This window comes from Podarcis cretensis (genome assembly GCF_951804945.1).
Source record: "Podarcis cretensis genome assembly, chromosome: 8".
Classification (NCBI taxonomy): Eukaryota; Metazoa; Chordata; class Lepidosauria; order Squamata; family Lacertidae; genus Podarcis; species Podarcis cretensis.
The window spans coordinates 53827327-53845115 of record NC_137177.1 but is presented as its reverse complement, the minus strand read 5'-3'; the positions used below and the strand labels follow the sequence as shown (position 1 = coordinate 53845115).

Below are 17789 nucleotides of genomic sequence, written 5' to 3'. Positions count from 1 at the left end.
GGCTCTAATGTGTGTCCTTAAACAGCACATGTTGGGCTTGTAAAAGCTGGAGCAGCGTGGTGCAAGCATCTTCCCATATAGTCTAGCCTACATTCTGCTCAGTTGAAAGAAAAAAGATACACATAGTGCAATTACATTTAGAAAAATGAGTGCAATGGCCTCCTTTCTATGCCCATCTCTCCCTGCCCCTGTCCATTGCCAACACTAGGATATAAAAGCTGTAATCTACACTGACTTGAAAGACACTGCTACTGCAACAATTTGATAGACATGGTATGGAAATATCATCCAAATTACCCTCAGTTAACACTCAACCTTGATAGCTTGAAAGTGGATGTATAATTATTTGGACAGAAATAAATTAGTAGAGCCATTAATGTTTTATCCCATCTTTGTTCCCGTAACACCTTCCTAATTAAACTATGACTTTCTACATTACCACCACACCTTAGGTTTATCTGACAATGCCAGCTTGTTGCCTTCTGTCAATACTTCACATAAATACTTTACTCTGGTCATATATTGTAACCTGAATGGCCAGAATGAGCACTGAAACTACTGCAAACTGAGTTTTCCTGTGGTCCCTTTTTTGATACTTTTCAGCTGACCTAAGGGGGTGTGACTAAAACAAGTTTTTAAGGTATAATTTTGTATTCTGCTTTTTTTGGCAAAACCTATTTTATGGAATGAAATAGTATTAACGACAATCAGGTATTTTTTTTCCTTTGCAGGCAAATGGGTGATAATGACCTAACATCATTCAGAGGGGGGAATATGAGTGACTTTTACATTTTTCTGCTCTTTTCTTTCATGCTCCAATAGAGCCGATTGTCTCAGTACATCAGGGAAGGATATTCAGAATACTATTACAGAAACTGGCAGCTTTAGCTGTTTGAAGGATCACTTGCTAATATGGGGAAAAAAATCTCTTTCTGCATTCAGGAAGAGGACATTGTGTCACACAGGTCCATAAATTTGCTCTAGGTTTCTTGTTATAATAGATAAACTTTCTTCTGGAGGCTGGTCAGGGCTTTGGTATTCTTAAGAGTTGCATAGAAAAGGGAATTGTGGCAGGTGTAGGTTTGTCACACAGTGGTGAGGAAACTGCACCAGCTGAATTTACTTCTAAGCAGCTATTTAAAAGGATAGAAGCTTTGTTTTACTTTGCATCTGGCCACTGTAGAGTCCTACAAGAGCACACCCGCTTGCCTTTCATTGTCATTATTCGGGGAAAGAGAATTTTTAATAGCAACAGCAAAAAGCATTGCACATCAGCTACTAAAATTATAAAATGCAAAAAGGCTGACAAAATTCAGTGAACCTTGACTATAAAGGTGCTACAAATCCCCGGGTTATAATATATTCTTGGTCAAACTATTGTGCTTTTGCCACACATTCTGCAAATATTGGTTGGTGAGGCCTTGAATAGTTAAGGCAAAGGGGAAACAAATTTAAACTTGGGAGGGCTGGGCCTTGCTTGTGTATATAATCCCCTCAAGTGTGAAAGATCAGTGCACATAAAATAATGTGCCTGATCCTTTATAATATTGATTCTAGGCTTCCCTTAAAGGGACGTAGATTAATCTAACAGTGCTTCCATACATCACAAAAGACTGGTGTTGCCAGACTGATAAACAAAGCAAAGGGAGAACCTGCTTTGTCAGGCGAGGCTTTAAAAATCAAAGCTTTGAGCTTTTTTAGAGCATGTTTGCCGACCAAATCAGTTGGTGAATGGATGTCTGGCTTATCCACCTTGCCTTTAATTTCTAGTGCTGCCAATTTAAAATTTAAATGCATGGATTATAAGGAAGGATAGCAAAACCACCTGCTAGGACTGTGTATGAAAATGTTGTTTAATACTTAAATATGGAAAGAAAACACTAATCCAAACTAGCTCTTGATAACCAGTCAGAGGAGTCCTAAATTTTGGCAGGAGCTACATGGGCCAAATAAGACATGACTTGAGTAAAACTTTTTTTAAAAAAAAATCTCTTACCTGGGTTTAGTACAAGGCTGAGGGCCCCCAACACATTGGACCTAGGAGCCTGGGACCTATTTTTAGTGTATGTGACCCTCCTGCTTCAAGAGTGCATGGCATGTGAATAACATGACCATGTGGGTAAGCCAACTGAACGCTATGCAAACTGCACTGGCAGTCAGGTATGAAAGACCCATGAAATCTACCCTCATGGTCTCATGTACACACGCATTCTTGTGGAATAGGGTCACACTGTGCCAGAAGTAGCTTCTGTGCTACTGGGTCTGTATATGAAGCAGGTTGGAAACAGACAGCTTCAGGCACAGATCACAGTATTTTTCTTCCTTTGTATTAACTGTTTGCTGTTTTTGGAATAATGTTTCCTTCTTTGGAAGCCTCACATAATAGATGCTGCTAGTGCTACGATTTTGAGTGGTGTTGGTTAAATGAACAAAGCCAATTATTGTCCACTAACGTTGATAGTGTAGTCCCTAAGATCTTCTCTCAATAGCAACAGATCATATAACATTCAGTATTCCAAGTGCTTGAAGAAAAAGGGGGTAGCAGGGCAGGGGGAAATGGGGAAAAGACACTCCAGTTGCGCAGGAGAATCTACTGTACCAGAAACTGGTGCTATGCATCGCAAAATGCCTAAGTGATAGCACGTGCCCCAGTGGAAAGCTTTTTCCTTAAAATTCTTTTAAAAAAAACATTTCAATATTTTTTTATGTCCTGACCAGCAGCAGTACAAACACTAAAAGCAAGCTATCTTTTTGCCAAAAAGAAAAAAAGCAGAAACATATTGAAAATGGCAAGCTTTTTATAACAATAATTAAAGTAATAAAAACATACAAAACATTTTTAAATATATACACAGTACAAGGCTGAAGCACCTTTTTCACTCTTTAATTGTAAAATCTTTGTATGAAAATTCTACCCACTGGGGTACATAATCTGTGTGTGTTGTATGTATATCACTGTTCTGTACATCCTCCCCTCCCCAGTAATAAAAAGGTACCTTCAGTTTATTTATTCACTTTTATTTTTCAAGTGAAATGCATTTCCAGCAAAAAGCTGATAGATGCATGGGAAGTCAAGTTTGGAAGCTGCATTTTCTTCTGCTAGGCGTACTACTCTGCAGATAATTATTTCTATATCCAAAATATCCAGTTCATTCTAACAAAAACTGATGTGTACCTTGTCTCCTCTTGGATTGAGAAACTGTATTTCAGAAATAAAATGGGCAGATTCCAAAGTATAGCAATTGAACTTATATGGCAACAAAAAGGAGCATATGTATGGAGATAATCCCGGCCCCTTCAACGGGAGATGGATGTTAGTGTCATTGGTGGAATCTCTGGATTAAAAACAGTATTTTAAAAAGGCAGAAGAGGAAGCAGAAGGAAAATAACCCTTTCAAATTTAACCAAAACTAGAGTCCTTCTAAGCAAGTTACTCGCAGGCTTAAAAAGATTCAGTTGCATCTTTTCAAGAGATGGGTTTGGATATTCCTGGATTCCACGGTCCATTGCTCCATGCATGGCACATTCTCTTTTATTTTTAAGCTTCAAACCTCCCAGTGAAAAATATTAAATATTCCAGGTAATAAAATAGATTATTATTTCTATACTATATGTTCGGCCTAGTACAAGGGAGTGTCACCTGGGATACCCCTTGAAGTAACTTCTAGACCACTGCATTGCAGGCAACGCAAGGCACTTTCTCAAGTGATCTAGTTCGGCCTGAAGTCGTTCCCTTTCAGAGACAATCTTCTGCTTCTGGTTCCTTAGTTCCTGCACAGGAAGAGAAGAGACATTTCAAGTAACATGATTTAGTATAACCACAATAATGGATTTTGTTCCTGAAGCACAGAACAGAAAAAATGACATTAGAGCTGAGATGCAATTGATGTTGAATCCACACTCACCGTCATAGCATGCGATAGTTGTTCTGCAGTCAGACTGAGATTGTAGTGCTGGGCCTCCAAGCGTCTGCACTGGGTTTGCAGCACTTGTCGTTCCAAATTTTGCTCTGCAATCAAATTTAGACAATTTGTCACTTTTCAGTACCAGGCTAGGTTCCTGACAAACCTCATGCAAGAGGCCTGGTTTGTATATCATGCTAAGCCAGACCACGGCTTAGTGCAAATGCATGAGCATGCAGGCTCCTAGAGAGCAGAGTGTGGCTGCTTTGTTCCTCCCCTGCCCTGGTTCTGCTGCTATACTAACCCATGGTTTGGCTTATTGAGTCAAATGAACCCAAACCTCATAGTTTAGCTCTCCTGGAAAAACCATGAGCTGTAAATAATAGGACAAACCTTGATTTAAAAAGCTCATGGTTAGCCTGGAGAGAACTCAACCACGAACCCACGTTCGGACAGCATGGTAAGCCAAGCAGTGGCTGTCTCTCTTGGGAGGTTGCATGCTTACACTAGGCAATCAGACCAGTGAAAGTGAAGTGAAGAGCATCTGTAGTCTGTATTAACCTTAAAAACTCAGTATTGTAAAGTATCTTGAAATTTGCCTTGTCTTAAACTATGATAGATGCTTCTCGAGAAATGAAGGGCACTGAGGAACTTAAAATAGTACAGTCGAACGTTTCGGCTCCCAAACGCCGAAAACCTGGAAGTAAATGCTCCAGTTTTCAAACATTTTTCGGAAGCCAAATGTCCCAACGTGACTTCCACTTGAGTGCAGGAAGCTCCTGCAACCAATCAGAAGCTGCGCCTCGGTTGTCGAACATTTCTGAAACCGAACGGGCTTCCGGAACGGATTACATTCGACAACCGGGGTTTGACTGTACAATAAATCTCTTAAAAGAAAAGGAAAAACTGATCCTAGGCAACTTTGTGTCCACAAAGCATAGGCTGTTTCTTACCAGGACAAAATACTCTTCTGATCTTGACAAAGAACACATAAGCATATGTTCACACAGGAATAGCTAAGATTGGAGCAAAGTAAACAGCAATAACCTGCTCCAACTTTTTCCCCTTTGCATCACTGGGAAACAACTTGAGGCAAGGGATCTCCTGAATCAGTACAGCTTACCTTCTATATGTTCTTGGTAAGCCTCAAAGATGGCTTCAATCCCCTGCCATTTGGGTCTGGGATACTCCTCTTCCTCTTCCTCCTCCTCCTCTTCTGAGTCAGAGACCTTTTCATGCTCTGGGGGTATGAAACCCTTATGCTGGGAGTCTTTCTGGCCATTCTGCTGTGGCAGAGACACCCAACTTGAAGTCTGCAACTCCGGAATGTTATAATGAATGGAGGCATCAACTTTGTGGTTCTGCTCTGCGGAGTGTGCCACTGCATTTCCTAGAAGGAAGCATTGCAAGAGGTAAAACATCTGCATTGCATGTCCCTTTTGACTAATTTCTGTGTTAAGACCAGCTGCGCTCAAACTTCAAAATACTTATGTCAATACAAGGTAAGATGGTTGAAGTATATTGCCCACCTCCCCACTTACATATCAAGGGTGTGGATTACCCATACTCTAGTGAAAATGCACTGTTGCTCTGGGATGAGATCCAGGTGGTTGTAAGCACCTGCACCCACAGTGGAAGATAAGTTAAGCTAAAGCAAATGAAGAAGCCTAGACACATATACTGCTAGGGAAAGCAAATTCTCTTTTGCATCAAGCTCTTCCATATCACATTAACCCATCCTTGCAACTTGCTCCAATATTTGTGCAGAATAAGTTCCAACTACAATTACAAGTATCACCCACAAGGAACTATTAAAAGCAAGACCCAAATGATGGAGTCCACACACACTCAGGGGAAGTGTAAAGGAAATAAAAAGGGAAACCATTGAGGAATTCTGGGGAGGGGGAAGGACCAAAAGACTTGTCAAGGTCACAGAGCAGTCAGACGTAGAAAAGAATTTAAGAGTTCAGATGGCCAAGCTTAAATCAAGTGCCCAAGAAATATCCCACCACCTCTTTCAAAATAGGACTGCTGAAAGGGACATTAACAGTTTTAACAATTTCTACTCAAGATGTTATCTCAGAGGAAAGGTATGTCACCAAGATTAATGCTCTGTATTCAGTACAAGAGACGTTTTCAGGGGATTTTACTATCTCTCAGACCTAGTCAGTGAAAACATTTATGGCCCATACCTTCAGCTGCTGAATTGGTGTCTCCTATTGGCTGCCTTAATTTTTTTTATTTCGCTTTTGACTAACAGCTGCTGCCAACACACTGTAACAACTTTATATTCTGCACTTCTGTCCACTGAAATTAATGAGCTTTTCACTATGTGAGCTGTATTTCATGAAGTTATCATATTTACTACTGCCTACTGAAAAACATTCAGGCTATTCTAGCAAGAGAAGCAAATGATAATACCGAAAATATTAAATGTCTGTAAACAGTTTTATGTGGGCATACAACTTTGTTCCAAGTATGAATTGGGTTGAAATCTATACCAGGCACTCCAGTGATTCTATTCCCCATAATGATCACTATTTTTTCCCCTATTTGGAATGCACTATGCATTGATCATACTTCAAGCAACTATCCCCACAATGGCTTTACTAAACATTGAAACTGGGTTGTGTAGAGTCATCTAAAATGAATCCATGTAAAATCTGCATATCCAAAACTTGAATTATGCAAGCAGCAAGGAAACCAATCCCAAACTGGGCTCAAAAACTGACCCTCATAAGCCAAAAGTCCTGTGCATTTCCCTTATCACTCAATCACATATATCTCTGGCAGGATGTTGGCACTACTTGCCTCCTACAAGTTGTCATTACCTTTGTGTTTCTGCAACGCTTTCTGTGTGGACTGCAGCACAGACTCGTGGAATTGATGTGCAAACTCCTCGGCTATAAAGGGCTCCCATGGCTTGTTCTTCCCATTCATACTGTGTGATAACGGCACAGGGATGTCCTTCGGCAAAGAACCTCGGACATAGTTAAGGATGCTCAGGCTTTTCTTGGCCATGTGCCCATCACTCAACTTAGGCTTCTCTGCAGAGATAGGAGCCGGCTCCTTGGACCTTGGAAACTCATGCGGTCGCAGCTGTTCCATTCTGCTGGGCTCAGCTGTCTTCTGAGAGTCTGGCAGCGAAGCAGCAGCAATGCTGACTGGTTTCTCTGAATCCACAGCAGTTTGCTGTACTTGTGGCTCTTTGGGAAAGAAAGAAAAACAAACAAAGTCACTCGGGGCAGCCACAGTGCTGCTTCGATATAAATTCCCTTTGTCAAGAGTTCCGTGACTGAACAAAAGGGTTCTGAAAAACAAATTACCATTTTGCACTCTGTGGAGCTACTGTTAATTCTCTGGCATAAAGAAATAGAACAGAAACACTGCTTCAGTTGGGATGCATAACTTGGGTGAGTATTTGTTTCTTTCCTAAAATAATAGCAGACGCTTCCAAAGACCTCTTACAATGCCTTTGATGACATATTGTCAAGTGTAAATTGGGACTTGTACTCAGCTGACATGTTATCCCTTGGTTGCTCTGCTGCAAGAATACTGCAAAATTTACCTTGAGGTAGCTATAAGTCTCTTTGAACATGGGAGGAAACAACAACTTTGCTCAAGGCAAGCAAATCTGTGTGCACAAATAAGCTGCCTCATTTGAGGAAGCATGCTAATGTGCGGTTGACATGTTGTTACAGATCTGGGGTAACAAAGTTTGGGGGTGCAAGGGCACTCAGAACTGCTAGTTAGTAAATGTTGGAAATGAATAAAGGGGTAGAATTTAGCTGATTTTTTGAAGTATGAAGGGAAGATGCCAGACATTAGATTTAAATTACAGGCTGAATGCGATTAGGAGGAGAATTAAGTGCCAGGCAATTAAAGAACAATTGACCATGCAGGTGCTGTCCTTGCCCCTCCACCTGCAGCTGTGTGTTAGCAAAAGAAATAACAGTGTTGGGAGGGGGAGGTTACAGGAAGTGTGACATCACACAGGAAAAATGTGTCCTGTAAAAAAAAACGAAAACAGGTCTGGGGAAGGGTGGGTGGGTGAACAGATGGAAGGAGAGGGGTTTTTTTGTTGGTTTTGCAAGGTGTGCAACAAGAAGAAGGAAGTTGGGAAGAACTCCATGAAGCACTGGCTGGAGGAGGTTGCATCAACAGGCTGGGAGCCATGACTGGCTGCTGCTTTGGACCCAAGCTTGCTGTAGCTATCAGAGGAGCCATGGAGATGCTCTTTGGGTATAGTAATAAATTATTATTAATAAGTTTTATTTATTCCCCAGTCACCCTTGATGGCTTCCAGCACACACAAAAACATAATAAAACACCAAACATTAAAAACTTCCCAATACAGGGCTGCCTTCAGATGTCTTTTATAAGTTGTATGGTTATTTATCTCCTTTACATCTGATGGGAGAGCATTCCACAGGGAGGGTGCCACTGCCGAGAAGGTCCTGTGCCCATTTCCCTGTAACTTCACTTCTCACAGTGAGGGAACCCCTCCACTGAAGGCTTTAGGTGTAAATATGTGTAAAATAAAACATTTCTTAAAGACACTAGTCTTCTTGTGCCTTGATTTCCCAATGGAAACACAACCCTAGGCGAGTGCCTGCAACTCCCTGGAATCTTCCTACTGCTTGGCAGAGATGGGGGGTGTGGGGTAGCACACAACCTCTGTAAAGCCCTGAACAACCTTGTAGAGCTCTGTACATTCACTTAGAAATTACACTCTGCCACCCTACACAAAACAATAGGGCAGTGACGAAATTGGCATTTTATACTTTCTTATTAGTTTTAAGTTGTATTTTGTTTTAATGGATATTTTTACACTGTAAATAGCTTACACTCCTTAGAGATTTTTGAAATATTAAATGGTTTAAAAATGCTTTTAAATAAAAAATAAAATAAAATAAAATAAAATAAAATATGCAAATACCTCCCACCAAAACTGTGTGAGCAGTGTAGGAAGTTACATGCAACCCAGCCCTCCTGAGCTTGCAGCTTCTGGCATGTGCCTATTGTTGGGTTATTTAAGAAGCAGTTGGAGATAATGAGACACAAGGGGCACTCCCACCCCTCCCTTTGAGGTTTCTGTAAAGTCTGGCGGCAGCTGCAACTCATTTTATACATACTTAGAAGTAAGCCTCATTGAAATCAGTGGGGCTTACTTTTGAGTAAATGTGTACTGGTTTTGTGTTGCAGATCCAGTTCTTGGAAGCACACCACATGTTCTGTTTTGGCAGACAAACAACACTCCTGTAATCGGGCACTCAAAACGTCTCCCTGGACTTAATCTGCCTGGTTTACCCTAGCAGAAAGTCACAGACAAGGATAATCAAGTCCACTGGGACATCTTTCAGCTTCAAGAAGCCCCAGCCAAGAAGGCATCAATCCCTTGCTGTCACACAGTTGCCATTTATAGCCACTTACCAGGTTGGACGCTACTAGGACTGTCCCGTGGGGAGGTTTTCACTGATACTGCTGTGGAGGCACTTTTCTGTTTCATGGCATGGAACATCTCCACCAGCTTCTCTGTATCTGAAAGATGAGAAGCAGTGAGCAAAACTAGCTTTTGCTCAGAGGCAAAATGAAAGAGGCAGGGCAGTCCCAGAGAGCAGCTCTCCACTCCTGGTTAGTAAAGGCTGTTCGTTTTTTGCTCTTGGCTCTTAATAAGAAAATCCTCACAACTGTGCTATAAAGATCTGTATTTTATTGTATTTTTTTCTAATTTAAGACACATAAACCGCTTAATCATTAGCATTTCTATGGGGTGCACATAAAAATAACCTTCGCGGAAAATAAAACAATAGAAATTCATTGCAAAAACTAAACACTACCTTAAAATGCCTGCTGGACCAAGAAAGCCTAAGTCATGTGCCTGACATTTCAGCAAGGAAGATGCCTGTCTAATTTCAGTTAGAAGGGATTTCCACAGGCTTGGATCCACAAAAGTGAATGCATGGCTTCTAATAGTTACAAGCCATGCATCTGCGCCATGGGGGAACACTAACAGAGACACCCCACAAGAGTTCAGTGACTGGGTAGGGATATAAGGGATCAGGCAGTCCTTAAGATAGCCTGGACCTAATTTGTTAAGGGCCTTGAACTCAAAAGCTTGTACCAGCTGCCCATATGCTGTTAAGCATCAGAGTACTGAGTTTAAGGTTAAGCTGAGATCTGAAGATACTTTTTGGTAGTCCCTAGCCCATGCTGTTCATCACAATGCTACACCAATACTACCAGGCTGTTCTCTCTTTCTTAAGACAATGCCGTGTAACAACTGCAGGGCAGCAGCAGGTTTTGGCACTAGACAAAGGCCAGATCCACAGTTTTCCTTTAGTTGTAATGTGGGTTGCTTCTGGAAGATGAGGCTTTGAGAATTCAAGTGGCCTACAGTCCAATTTCCAAGAGGCCATTTCACATGACGCTTGACCCTCATATACAAGTTGACACAAAAGTGCATGATTTTTTCTGCATTCCTTGGACACTGGATTGCAGACTGCAGTTTGTTCAACAGATTCCAGGAGGTACAGAACTGAGATGCTCCTCTGTATGGCCTTTGAACTTACCAGACCCACTTAAACTTCCCTCACACCCTGGAAGATCTTCTACCCATCTTCCCACAAACCAATACTCACCTTTCCGTTTCTCAGCAGTGATGTGGGTTAAATTGAAGGTGGTAAGGAATCTCTTCTTCTCCTCAAAGTTTGGGCTGTTGTTCATTTCATCAGGGCTGTAACGTGTTGAGAGCACAAAACGAGGAGAGGGTGTCTGTCGTTTATTCTGGACGCTAGGTGGCGAGGGGCTCCTCTCTCGCAACATTCTCCGCCGTTTCCTCCGCTTTTGAGTCAGCAGCTCCTCCTTCTGTTGTTGGGTGGTCAGTCCAAAAAGCTGTAGGAACTCCAGTTTCTGGAAGAGCGTAACAAAGGAGGGATGCTCATTCAGATGGTTTCTCTTGCTTAAAGGTATACATCAACCGGTGTTTCCATGATATTAGTTCTAAGGTGAAGTATGTGCTATCATTTTGTTTAAAGAAACCACAGGAAGTCTGCATTGCTCAGTAAAGGATTCTCTTTTCAAGAGAAACACCTAACTGCCTAATTCCTTACAGTATGCCAACTGCATAGAAAAGAAGGTAAGTTATCAATGGCCTATCTAAATACTTGACAATATTCAGACAGCCAAAAAAAGAAGAAGAAAAAGGAAAAGGAAAAAATAGGTAGAATGTGCTTGTGCTTCACTTATGGGTGGGCAGACTTTTTGAACTTGAGGGCTGCATTCCTTGTGGAGTAATAAGAGTGGGTGAGGGTAGTTGAGACGTCCATTACTGCCACTTCTCTCTCTCTCTCTCTCTCTCTCCCCTCACATACAAAACACCCACCCATTCACACAAACAGAGCACTAGACAACCATTTGTTGTTGTTTTTAAAATCCTCTTTCTGCCAAAACATGCAAATGAAAATGTGCTTTGAATTTTTAAAAAGAGATAATACAGTATACCAGTGCCCATTTATAGGGAAGGTGGGTAGGAAGGGTGTGCAGTAGCTACCTCTTTAATAAAAAAAAGTGATAAACTGCATTTGAGCCTACCTACTCCTGCTGGCTCTTTACTCTGTGCTCTTCCCTCTTGTGACTCAGAAGGCAGTGACTGAAGCATCCATAGAGTTGAAGGAGGAAGTGGGAAGAGAGTCACTCTTTTTTACTTCCTCCTTCAACTCTAGGAACTTTTCCAGGCTGAGATCAGCATTCAATCCTCAGCCTGGAAAAATACATACAGTTGGGGGTAGGGAGAAAGTGCCACTTGCAAGAACTTGGGATCTGTGGCACTGATTGGAATTTGCCCTGAGATATTGAACAAATCATTTCTATTTGGAACGTCACAGACTCCCACTTTTCAACTGAAGCATATTTGCTCTAAAAGACAGATAATAGTGTGATGTTAGCAAAGTTCAGTTCTTGGTTTTAGGTTAGCAAGTGATCTTACCTGGTGCAGCTAGACTTGTCAACTCTTGCAAATCATTATGGACCAGAATTTGTCCATAGCATTATGTGAAGTAAGAGGTGGGGCTTACCTCAGAGGAGGTGTCCAACTTTAATGGGGGTTGCTCTGCAACACATCGCAGGTGGGCTCGCACTTCCTCTTCATCGCTCTCATCGTAAGAGTCGTCCAGATCATAGTAGTAACCTGTACATAATAAAGCAGAGAAGGCCAACTTGAAGGTTGCAGGAAGCTGCAAATCTTTTACCTAGCATCATCATGACCTTGTTTTGTTTTTGTTTTCCTGTGGCTAAGAGACACAATCTAGTCTATAATGGAATATGCTTTAGAATAAAAACTGGGCCCGACCATGAGGGCTGTTTGAATCCTAGTAGGTTGTTCTCAGGAGCAGCTGAATGAATTGTCATCACTGTTCTGAGTGTGCAGGCAGAGCCAGATAATGTTATAGCAAGGGCAACAGACTATGTTCTCTGGGCCTCTGATTCTGGAAAGATATCAGCCTCCTGTACAGATACATGTCTGGGGAAAACAGGCACAGAATCCTACCGAGGTTTGTGTGTATTCTGCCTCCTGCAAAAAACGCAGTTATACAAAACAAGATAAAATTTGACCAGAAAAAAGGAAATGAAAAGCTCAGAAGGTAGGCAGGTGGAAGCCAGCTGCTTGTGCAATGCAATGACTGTGCTGTGGTCCCTTGGATGTATGGCTGCTGTGCCCATAAAAGGAGGCAGTTGGCTGTGAATGCCCTGGTGCTCTGAAGCACCTGCTAAACAGTGAGAAGCCTGGTTGCCTTGTGTGCATGTGGCAACCAGGAGGTGCTAGGCAGATGAACATGGTGGGGTGCTAATGATCAGGCGAGGACTCTTCCCGGTACTGAACAAGCTTGTATGCCAGATTCCTAGATTCAGTCCTTCATGCTTCCCAGTCTTTGCAGTGAGCGCATCTGTGTATTGCAGGAGCAGCCACTGTTAATGCTCTGGCATGCCACCATCACATGCTCCCTGTGGCACAGCAGCTAACCATGATGCTAGCTGGCATAGGTTAATGGGGCAGCCAAAGAAGAAGGAGGCATTTAGAAAGCAGAGAGAACAAGCTTACTTATGCCCAAAGGGATGTGAGCAGCTACAAGTAGAAAACAGTAACATCACACAATGGAAATTGCAGACCCTGTGTGCCAAACTCACCTTTCCCAACTAAGTGCCTTGCTTTTTTCCTGTTTGCTAATCCCACTCTGGTTTTACATTCCAGATTAATATTTAAAGCTGCTTTATTAGTCTCAGTTCATCATTTATTAACTGGAGGCAGGATTTATGGAGCAACTTGGACAGTGTGCTCAAGGCAGGCAAAGTGGATGGGGAGAAAGGAAGCAGCCTGCCATGTTAGAGGGTCAATCCATTTCTGATATGTGATCCAAGCTACCGGGGCTTTGATAAAACCCTAAAAAGGCTGGTTTTCCATGAACATTACAGTCTTCCTTCTAGACATTACAAATTCAAGCCATGCTTTTAATTTGGGACAAATGAGGCATCTTGCCTACTAGAAAAGCTTTATGCAAATCAAGGGGTAGAATATCTCAGTCTCAGATACAGCCTTTTACTCATCCTTCAGGCAGCAGCACACTTTAATCCGGCTTCAGTGGATCTCTTCCTAAATTCTGGTGTATTCAGTATTTGCTCTTCCTGGTTTCTCAATCAGGAGGACAATTTGAACAGGGTGCTTTTTCCGGACACCACACAATAGGATCCAAATGGAAGTGGATCTCTTGATGCATTCTGACAGGTGTGGGATTTAGATTGGATTACTAGAGATTATATTACTAATCTCTAGCAGAAAACCACTTAAATATTACTATTATACTAAGTATTACATTCTTATAATCAATCAGTAGTGACACAATGCTTACAGCAAGGTGTTAGACAAGGAGTGACTGAACCTACTGTTTGGACATGTCTCCAAATAGGAACTGGAAAGTCAGCACAATGAGGAAAATGTGTTCTTGAATCCACTTTTAGGAATTTTTGTATGCCTGCTAAAAAAGCCTTGAGCAACCAAAGTTTGCAGTGCTGTGCTGCTTTTTAAAATAACAACATAAAAGTGTTTTTTTAAAAAAAAGTGCCCCTGCCAAGTCCACACCTGGCTACAAAGGATGACACCTGGAGGATAGCAGGGTCCCTACTACCAAAGCACACACTGGCTGTGAGCTTCTCTCCATGCCCCCCGCCCCTAGCCTGGCACAAGGAAAAACATCAAATCTGAAGGAGGGACACCTTTTTCTTTTTCACACAAGTTCCTTGGTACTAACCAAACCATACAGCTCTGCTGTAGGGACTCTTTGGCCGAGACTTCCTTCACCTGAGAGCCCACGAGGGGTGTGTGGCCTCTTAACCGTTCTAAGCACCTCCCTTTGCTTTTCTGCAGTTACGATATTTAGTGCTCTCTGTAAGAAAGCTGCAGAAGATGGGCCTTAGCTGAGTGGTACAGCAACTATCTTGTATGCAGAAGGTCCCCAATTCAATCCCTGGCACCAGCTCCAGGTAAAGCTGGAATGAGTCCCTGCCTGAAAACCTGCAGAACTGCTGCCAGTTAGTACATATATAACACTGGACTAGATGGACCAAGGGTCCAACTCAATATAAGGCAGCTTCCTGTGTTTCCTGTTTTCCTGAGGATGACTGAGACTTCTACTTCCAAAACTGAAGTCATTTAAAAACCCTGTGCAGCCTTCCCTTTTCCAGGAACAAGACCTGGAGGGGAGGCATTCCGGAGTGCTGGATGTATTGTAGGCCCTTCCACAAAGGGTCTGTGCACTGACCTTTCTCCTGGGCTTCTCTCCGCCTTTTCTCCTCCAGGTCCAGCTTGCTGACCAGCTTCCGGTGCTGTTGCAAGAACTCGTCGTAAACATACATGGGGTCATGGCTTCTGGGTAATGGATGCCGATAGGGTGAGCCTGGCTTGGCGTTCAAGCTCATGTCAACCAACTGCCCACCCTGTGAGAGGGAGGCCCTCTGCTGGTTCAATATGGTCTGTGTGGACTTTTCCAGTTCTGCTAAGAAGGGCCCATGGGAAAAGCCACTATGCTCTGCCCCGCCAGGGTCCCGAGGAGGCTGGAACTTCTCCAGGGCTTCTCTTTTCCTAGCCCCTTCCTCGAGTTTCTCTGGACAGTACACCCGCTCGACCTTCACAAGGGGGATGGCTTGCCGACTTGACTCATACTGGGTGCTGTGGCTTGGGAGAGGGTGGCTTTCCTGTATTCTTCGTGCCTCCGAAGTATCCATCAAGGAGACAGGGTTCCAGAGGGAAGTGGGGACAGGATGGTGCTGAGGCTTAGGAGAGATAAGCGGAGGGGGGCCTCCAAAATGCTGTGGTTGGTCTCGACTACTTGGTTCAGGGCGGTTTGGTCCCGATCTGCAAAAAGAATAGAGGTACAATTAATTAACAAAGCATGCAAGGTAAGTTCTACAAATAAGTGCTTTTCACTGTGACTAAGGCCACATCTGCACCGTACATTTAGAGCATTACTTTGCCACTTTAGCAGTCATGACTCTGCCCCAAGGAATCCTGGGAGCTGCAGTTCATTGATGGGGAAAGTTGTTAGGAGATTCCCTCTTCCTCTCACAGAGCTACAATCCCCAGAACTCCCTGGTATTGATTGTTAAACCAGTCTCACAATAGGGACGCGGGTGGCGCTGTGGGTTAAACCACAGAGCCTAGGACTTGCTGATCAGAAGGTCGGCGGTTCAAATCCCCGCGACGGGGTGAGCTCCCGTTGTTCGGTCCCTGCTCCTGCCAACCTAGCAGTTCGAAAGCACGTCAAAATGCAAGTAGATAAATAGGTACTGCTCTGGCAGGAAGGTAAACGGTGTTTCTGTGTGCTGCTCTGGTTTGCCAGAAGCGGCTTAGTCATGCTGGCCACATGACCCGGAAGCTGTACGCCGGCTCCCTTGGCCTATAGAGCGAGATGAGTGCGCAACCCCAGAGTCAGTCACGACTGGCCCTAATGGTCAGGGGTCCCTTTACCTTTACTTTAACTCTCAGCACCCTTAGCAAACTACAGTTCCCAGGATTCTTTGGGAGAAGCTGTGATTGCGCTCTAAGAGGGCTTTAGATGCATGGGGCAGATGTGGCCCAAGTGTCATCTTGGTATGTAGCAGAAGGATCAGTGGTCAGAAAAATGACAGCTGTTCTTCATGGAACCCTCTCTAATGTGAGTGATGGACATTGAATCTACTGCTAATTCCTATGGCAGTTAATTTGCATTTATTTTTGTGTTTGTAGTTTTGTCAGTGCTTTGTTATGAACTGCTGAGTATAATGTGTGCAGGAGAGTAGTTTGTAAATAAAGTGACTGACAGACTGACAGGAAGAGTTGTCTTGTGCCTGCTTGCAGTATGTCATTCTGAGATATTACACAGCCCAGTTTCCACACTGGGATATAGTCCACCCTCTGTTATAACTGAACAAGGCCTGTGCAGTGAGCTGCAAAAGCAGAAGGGCCAACCTGGAGCATCAGATTTCTTATATAAAGCTATCACTGGAGGGCAGTTTGGCTGGGAATATGTACGTGCATACACATCTGTATCTTTGGGAGGCTGGGACTGGGGTGACACCTAGTGGTTTCTGGACTAGCTGCAGCAGAAACTAGGTAAGAGGAAACACAAAAAACGCACACGCACACAAACACCTTGTCAACGCATCTGCGCTCATTTCTCATTATTCTTTGTTATTCTAACTGATCTGCCACCCTCACTGAGAATCCAAGACTTCATCAATGGGCAATGACTTTGTCAAGGCCACTTACTCAGCAGTGGAGGCTGTTCCGTTAGGCTGAGCAGGGCAGTGCTCCACCAGCCTCTGCCCCCAACCAGCCCTGGCCTGCCTGTCAGCTTCCTCCTCCTTAGTTTCAGTGATGCTCCTTGTAGAACTCAGCAGGAAGGAAGAGGATAGGGACAAAACTAGAGTTAGTTGGCTCTGCCCATCACTGGCTCTGGTCTCTCTGCCTTGCTAGTCCCAGTGGGCACCAGCCACTGTTATCAGTTGCCTGTATTGCTGAGTAGGATTTGGAAATTCCATCTGTAAATATGTGCTCAATTAAGGAGGGAGAGGATACGGTTCCCCCAAAATGTATTAGATCTACAAAGAAGTGCATGGATTAAAGTTACACGACTTTTGGTTAATGGGAATATTGTCAGCACTGCCAGATCCTGTAGGGCTTGGGGGGCGTACCATAGAAGTTAAAATCAGTGCCTCCTGTCACATGCAGGTAAAAGGTAAAGGTAAATGACCCTTGGACAGTTAAGCCCAGTCAAAGGGGACTATGGGGTACAGCGCTCATCTCGCTTCATACATGCATACCCCTATTTCTCCCTGAGTTTGATTTGTGGAGAGACGTTTCTCAGCCAATGACATTTGATTGGTCTGATGCATCCTAAAACCGTTTTGGTTAACTGAGCCAATTTTCTCCTGAATAGCTCAGCTGGGTATCCAAAAACTCAGCTGCCGTGTACTTGAGACTCAAAAGTTGGAGGTTGCAAACTTTAGGACGTCTGCTACAAACAGTGAGACAATGTGGGTCACATAATGGCAATAAAATGTGTGTTTTTAAGCATAATCTACTGATTTTGTTGTGATTATATTTATCCCAGCATCCAAACCCAACATTCTGTTGCTGGAAAAGATGAACAATTCATTGCCATGCCCACAGCTAGCAAGCATCCGTTACGATTGCAGTTGTACTGGGGAATGTGGTTGAAACATCGGAAAGTGAACCTTGACTCTGAAATGCTCAGATACCCAGTGATCATTAAGCATAATGGCCCCGGGCCCTTTTCGCTGTCACCTGCTAACACAAGGACAGACGTGTTGGATTAGATCAAAAGTCTATCTGGT

At 43.2% G+C, this 17789-nt stretch overlaps 1 protein-coding gene across 10 annotated transcripts in view; it reads right to left on the bottom strand.

Moving 5' to 3' along the window:
* Window positions 1-2868: 2868 nt before the first annotated feature.
* The window catches only part of GSE1 (Gse1 coiled-coil protein), a 432608-nt gene continuing 417687 nt past the window's right edge, over window positions 2869-17789 (bottom strand). For all 10 annotated transcript variants that reach the window (XM_079988700.1, XM_079988694.1, XM_079988696.1 and 7 more), the window contains 8 exons: window positions 14717-15309; window positions 11978-12090; window positions 10544-10814; window positions 9336-9443; window positions 6734-7108; window positions 5026-5292; window positions 3906-4009; window positions 2869-3771 (listed from right to left, as the gene is read on the bottom strand). In XM_079988700.1, coding sequence (XP_079844826.1) covers window positions 3637-3771; window positions 3906-4009; window positions 5026-5292; window positions 6734-7108; window positions 9336-9443; window positions 10544-10814; window positions 11978-12090; window positions 14717-15309 — 1966 coding nt within the window. In that variant the 3' untranslated portion in view covers window positions 2869-3636. The remainder of the gene's footprint in view (window positions 3772-3905; window positions 4010-5025; window positions 5293-6733; window positions 7109-9335; window positions 9444-10543; window positions 10815-11977; window positions 12091-14716; window positions 15310-17789) is intronic.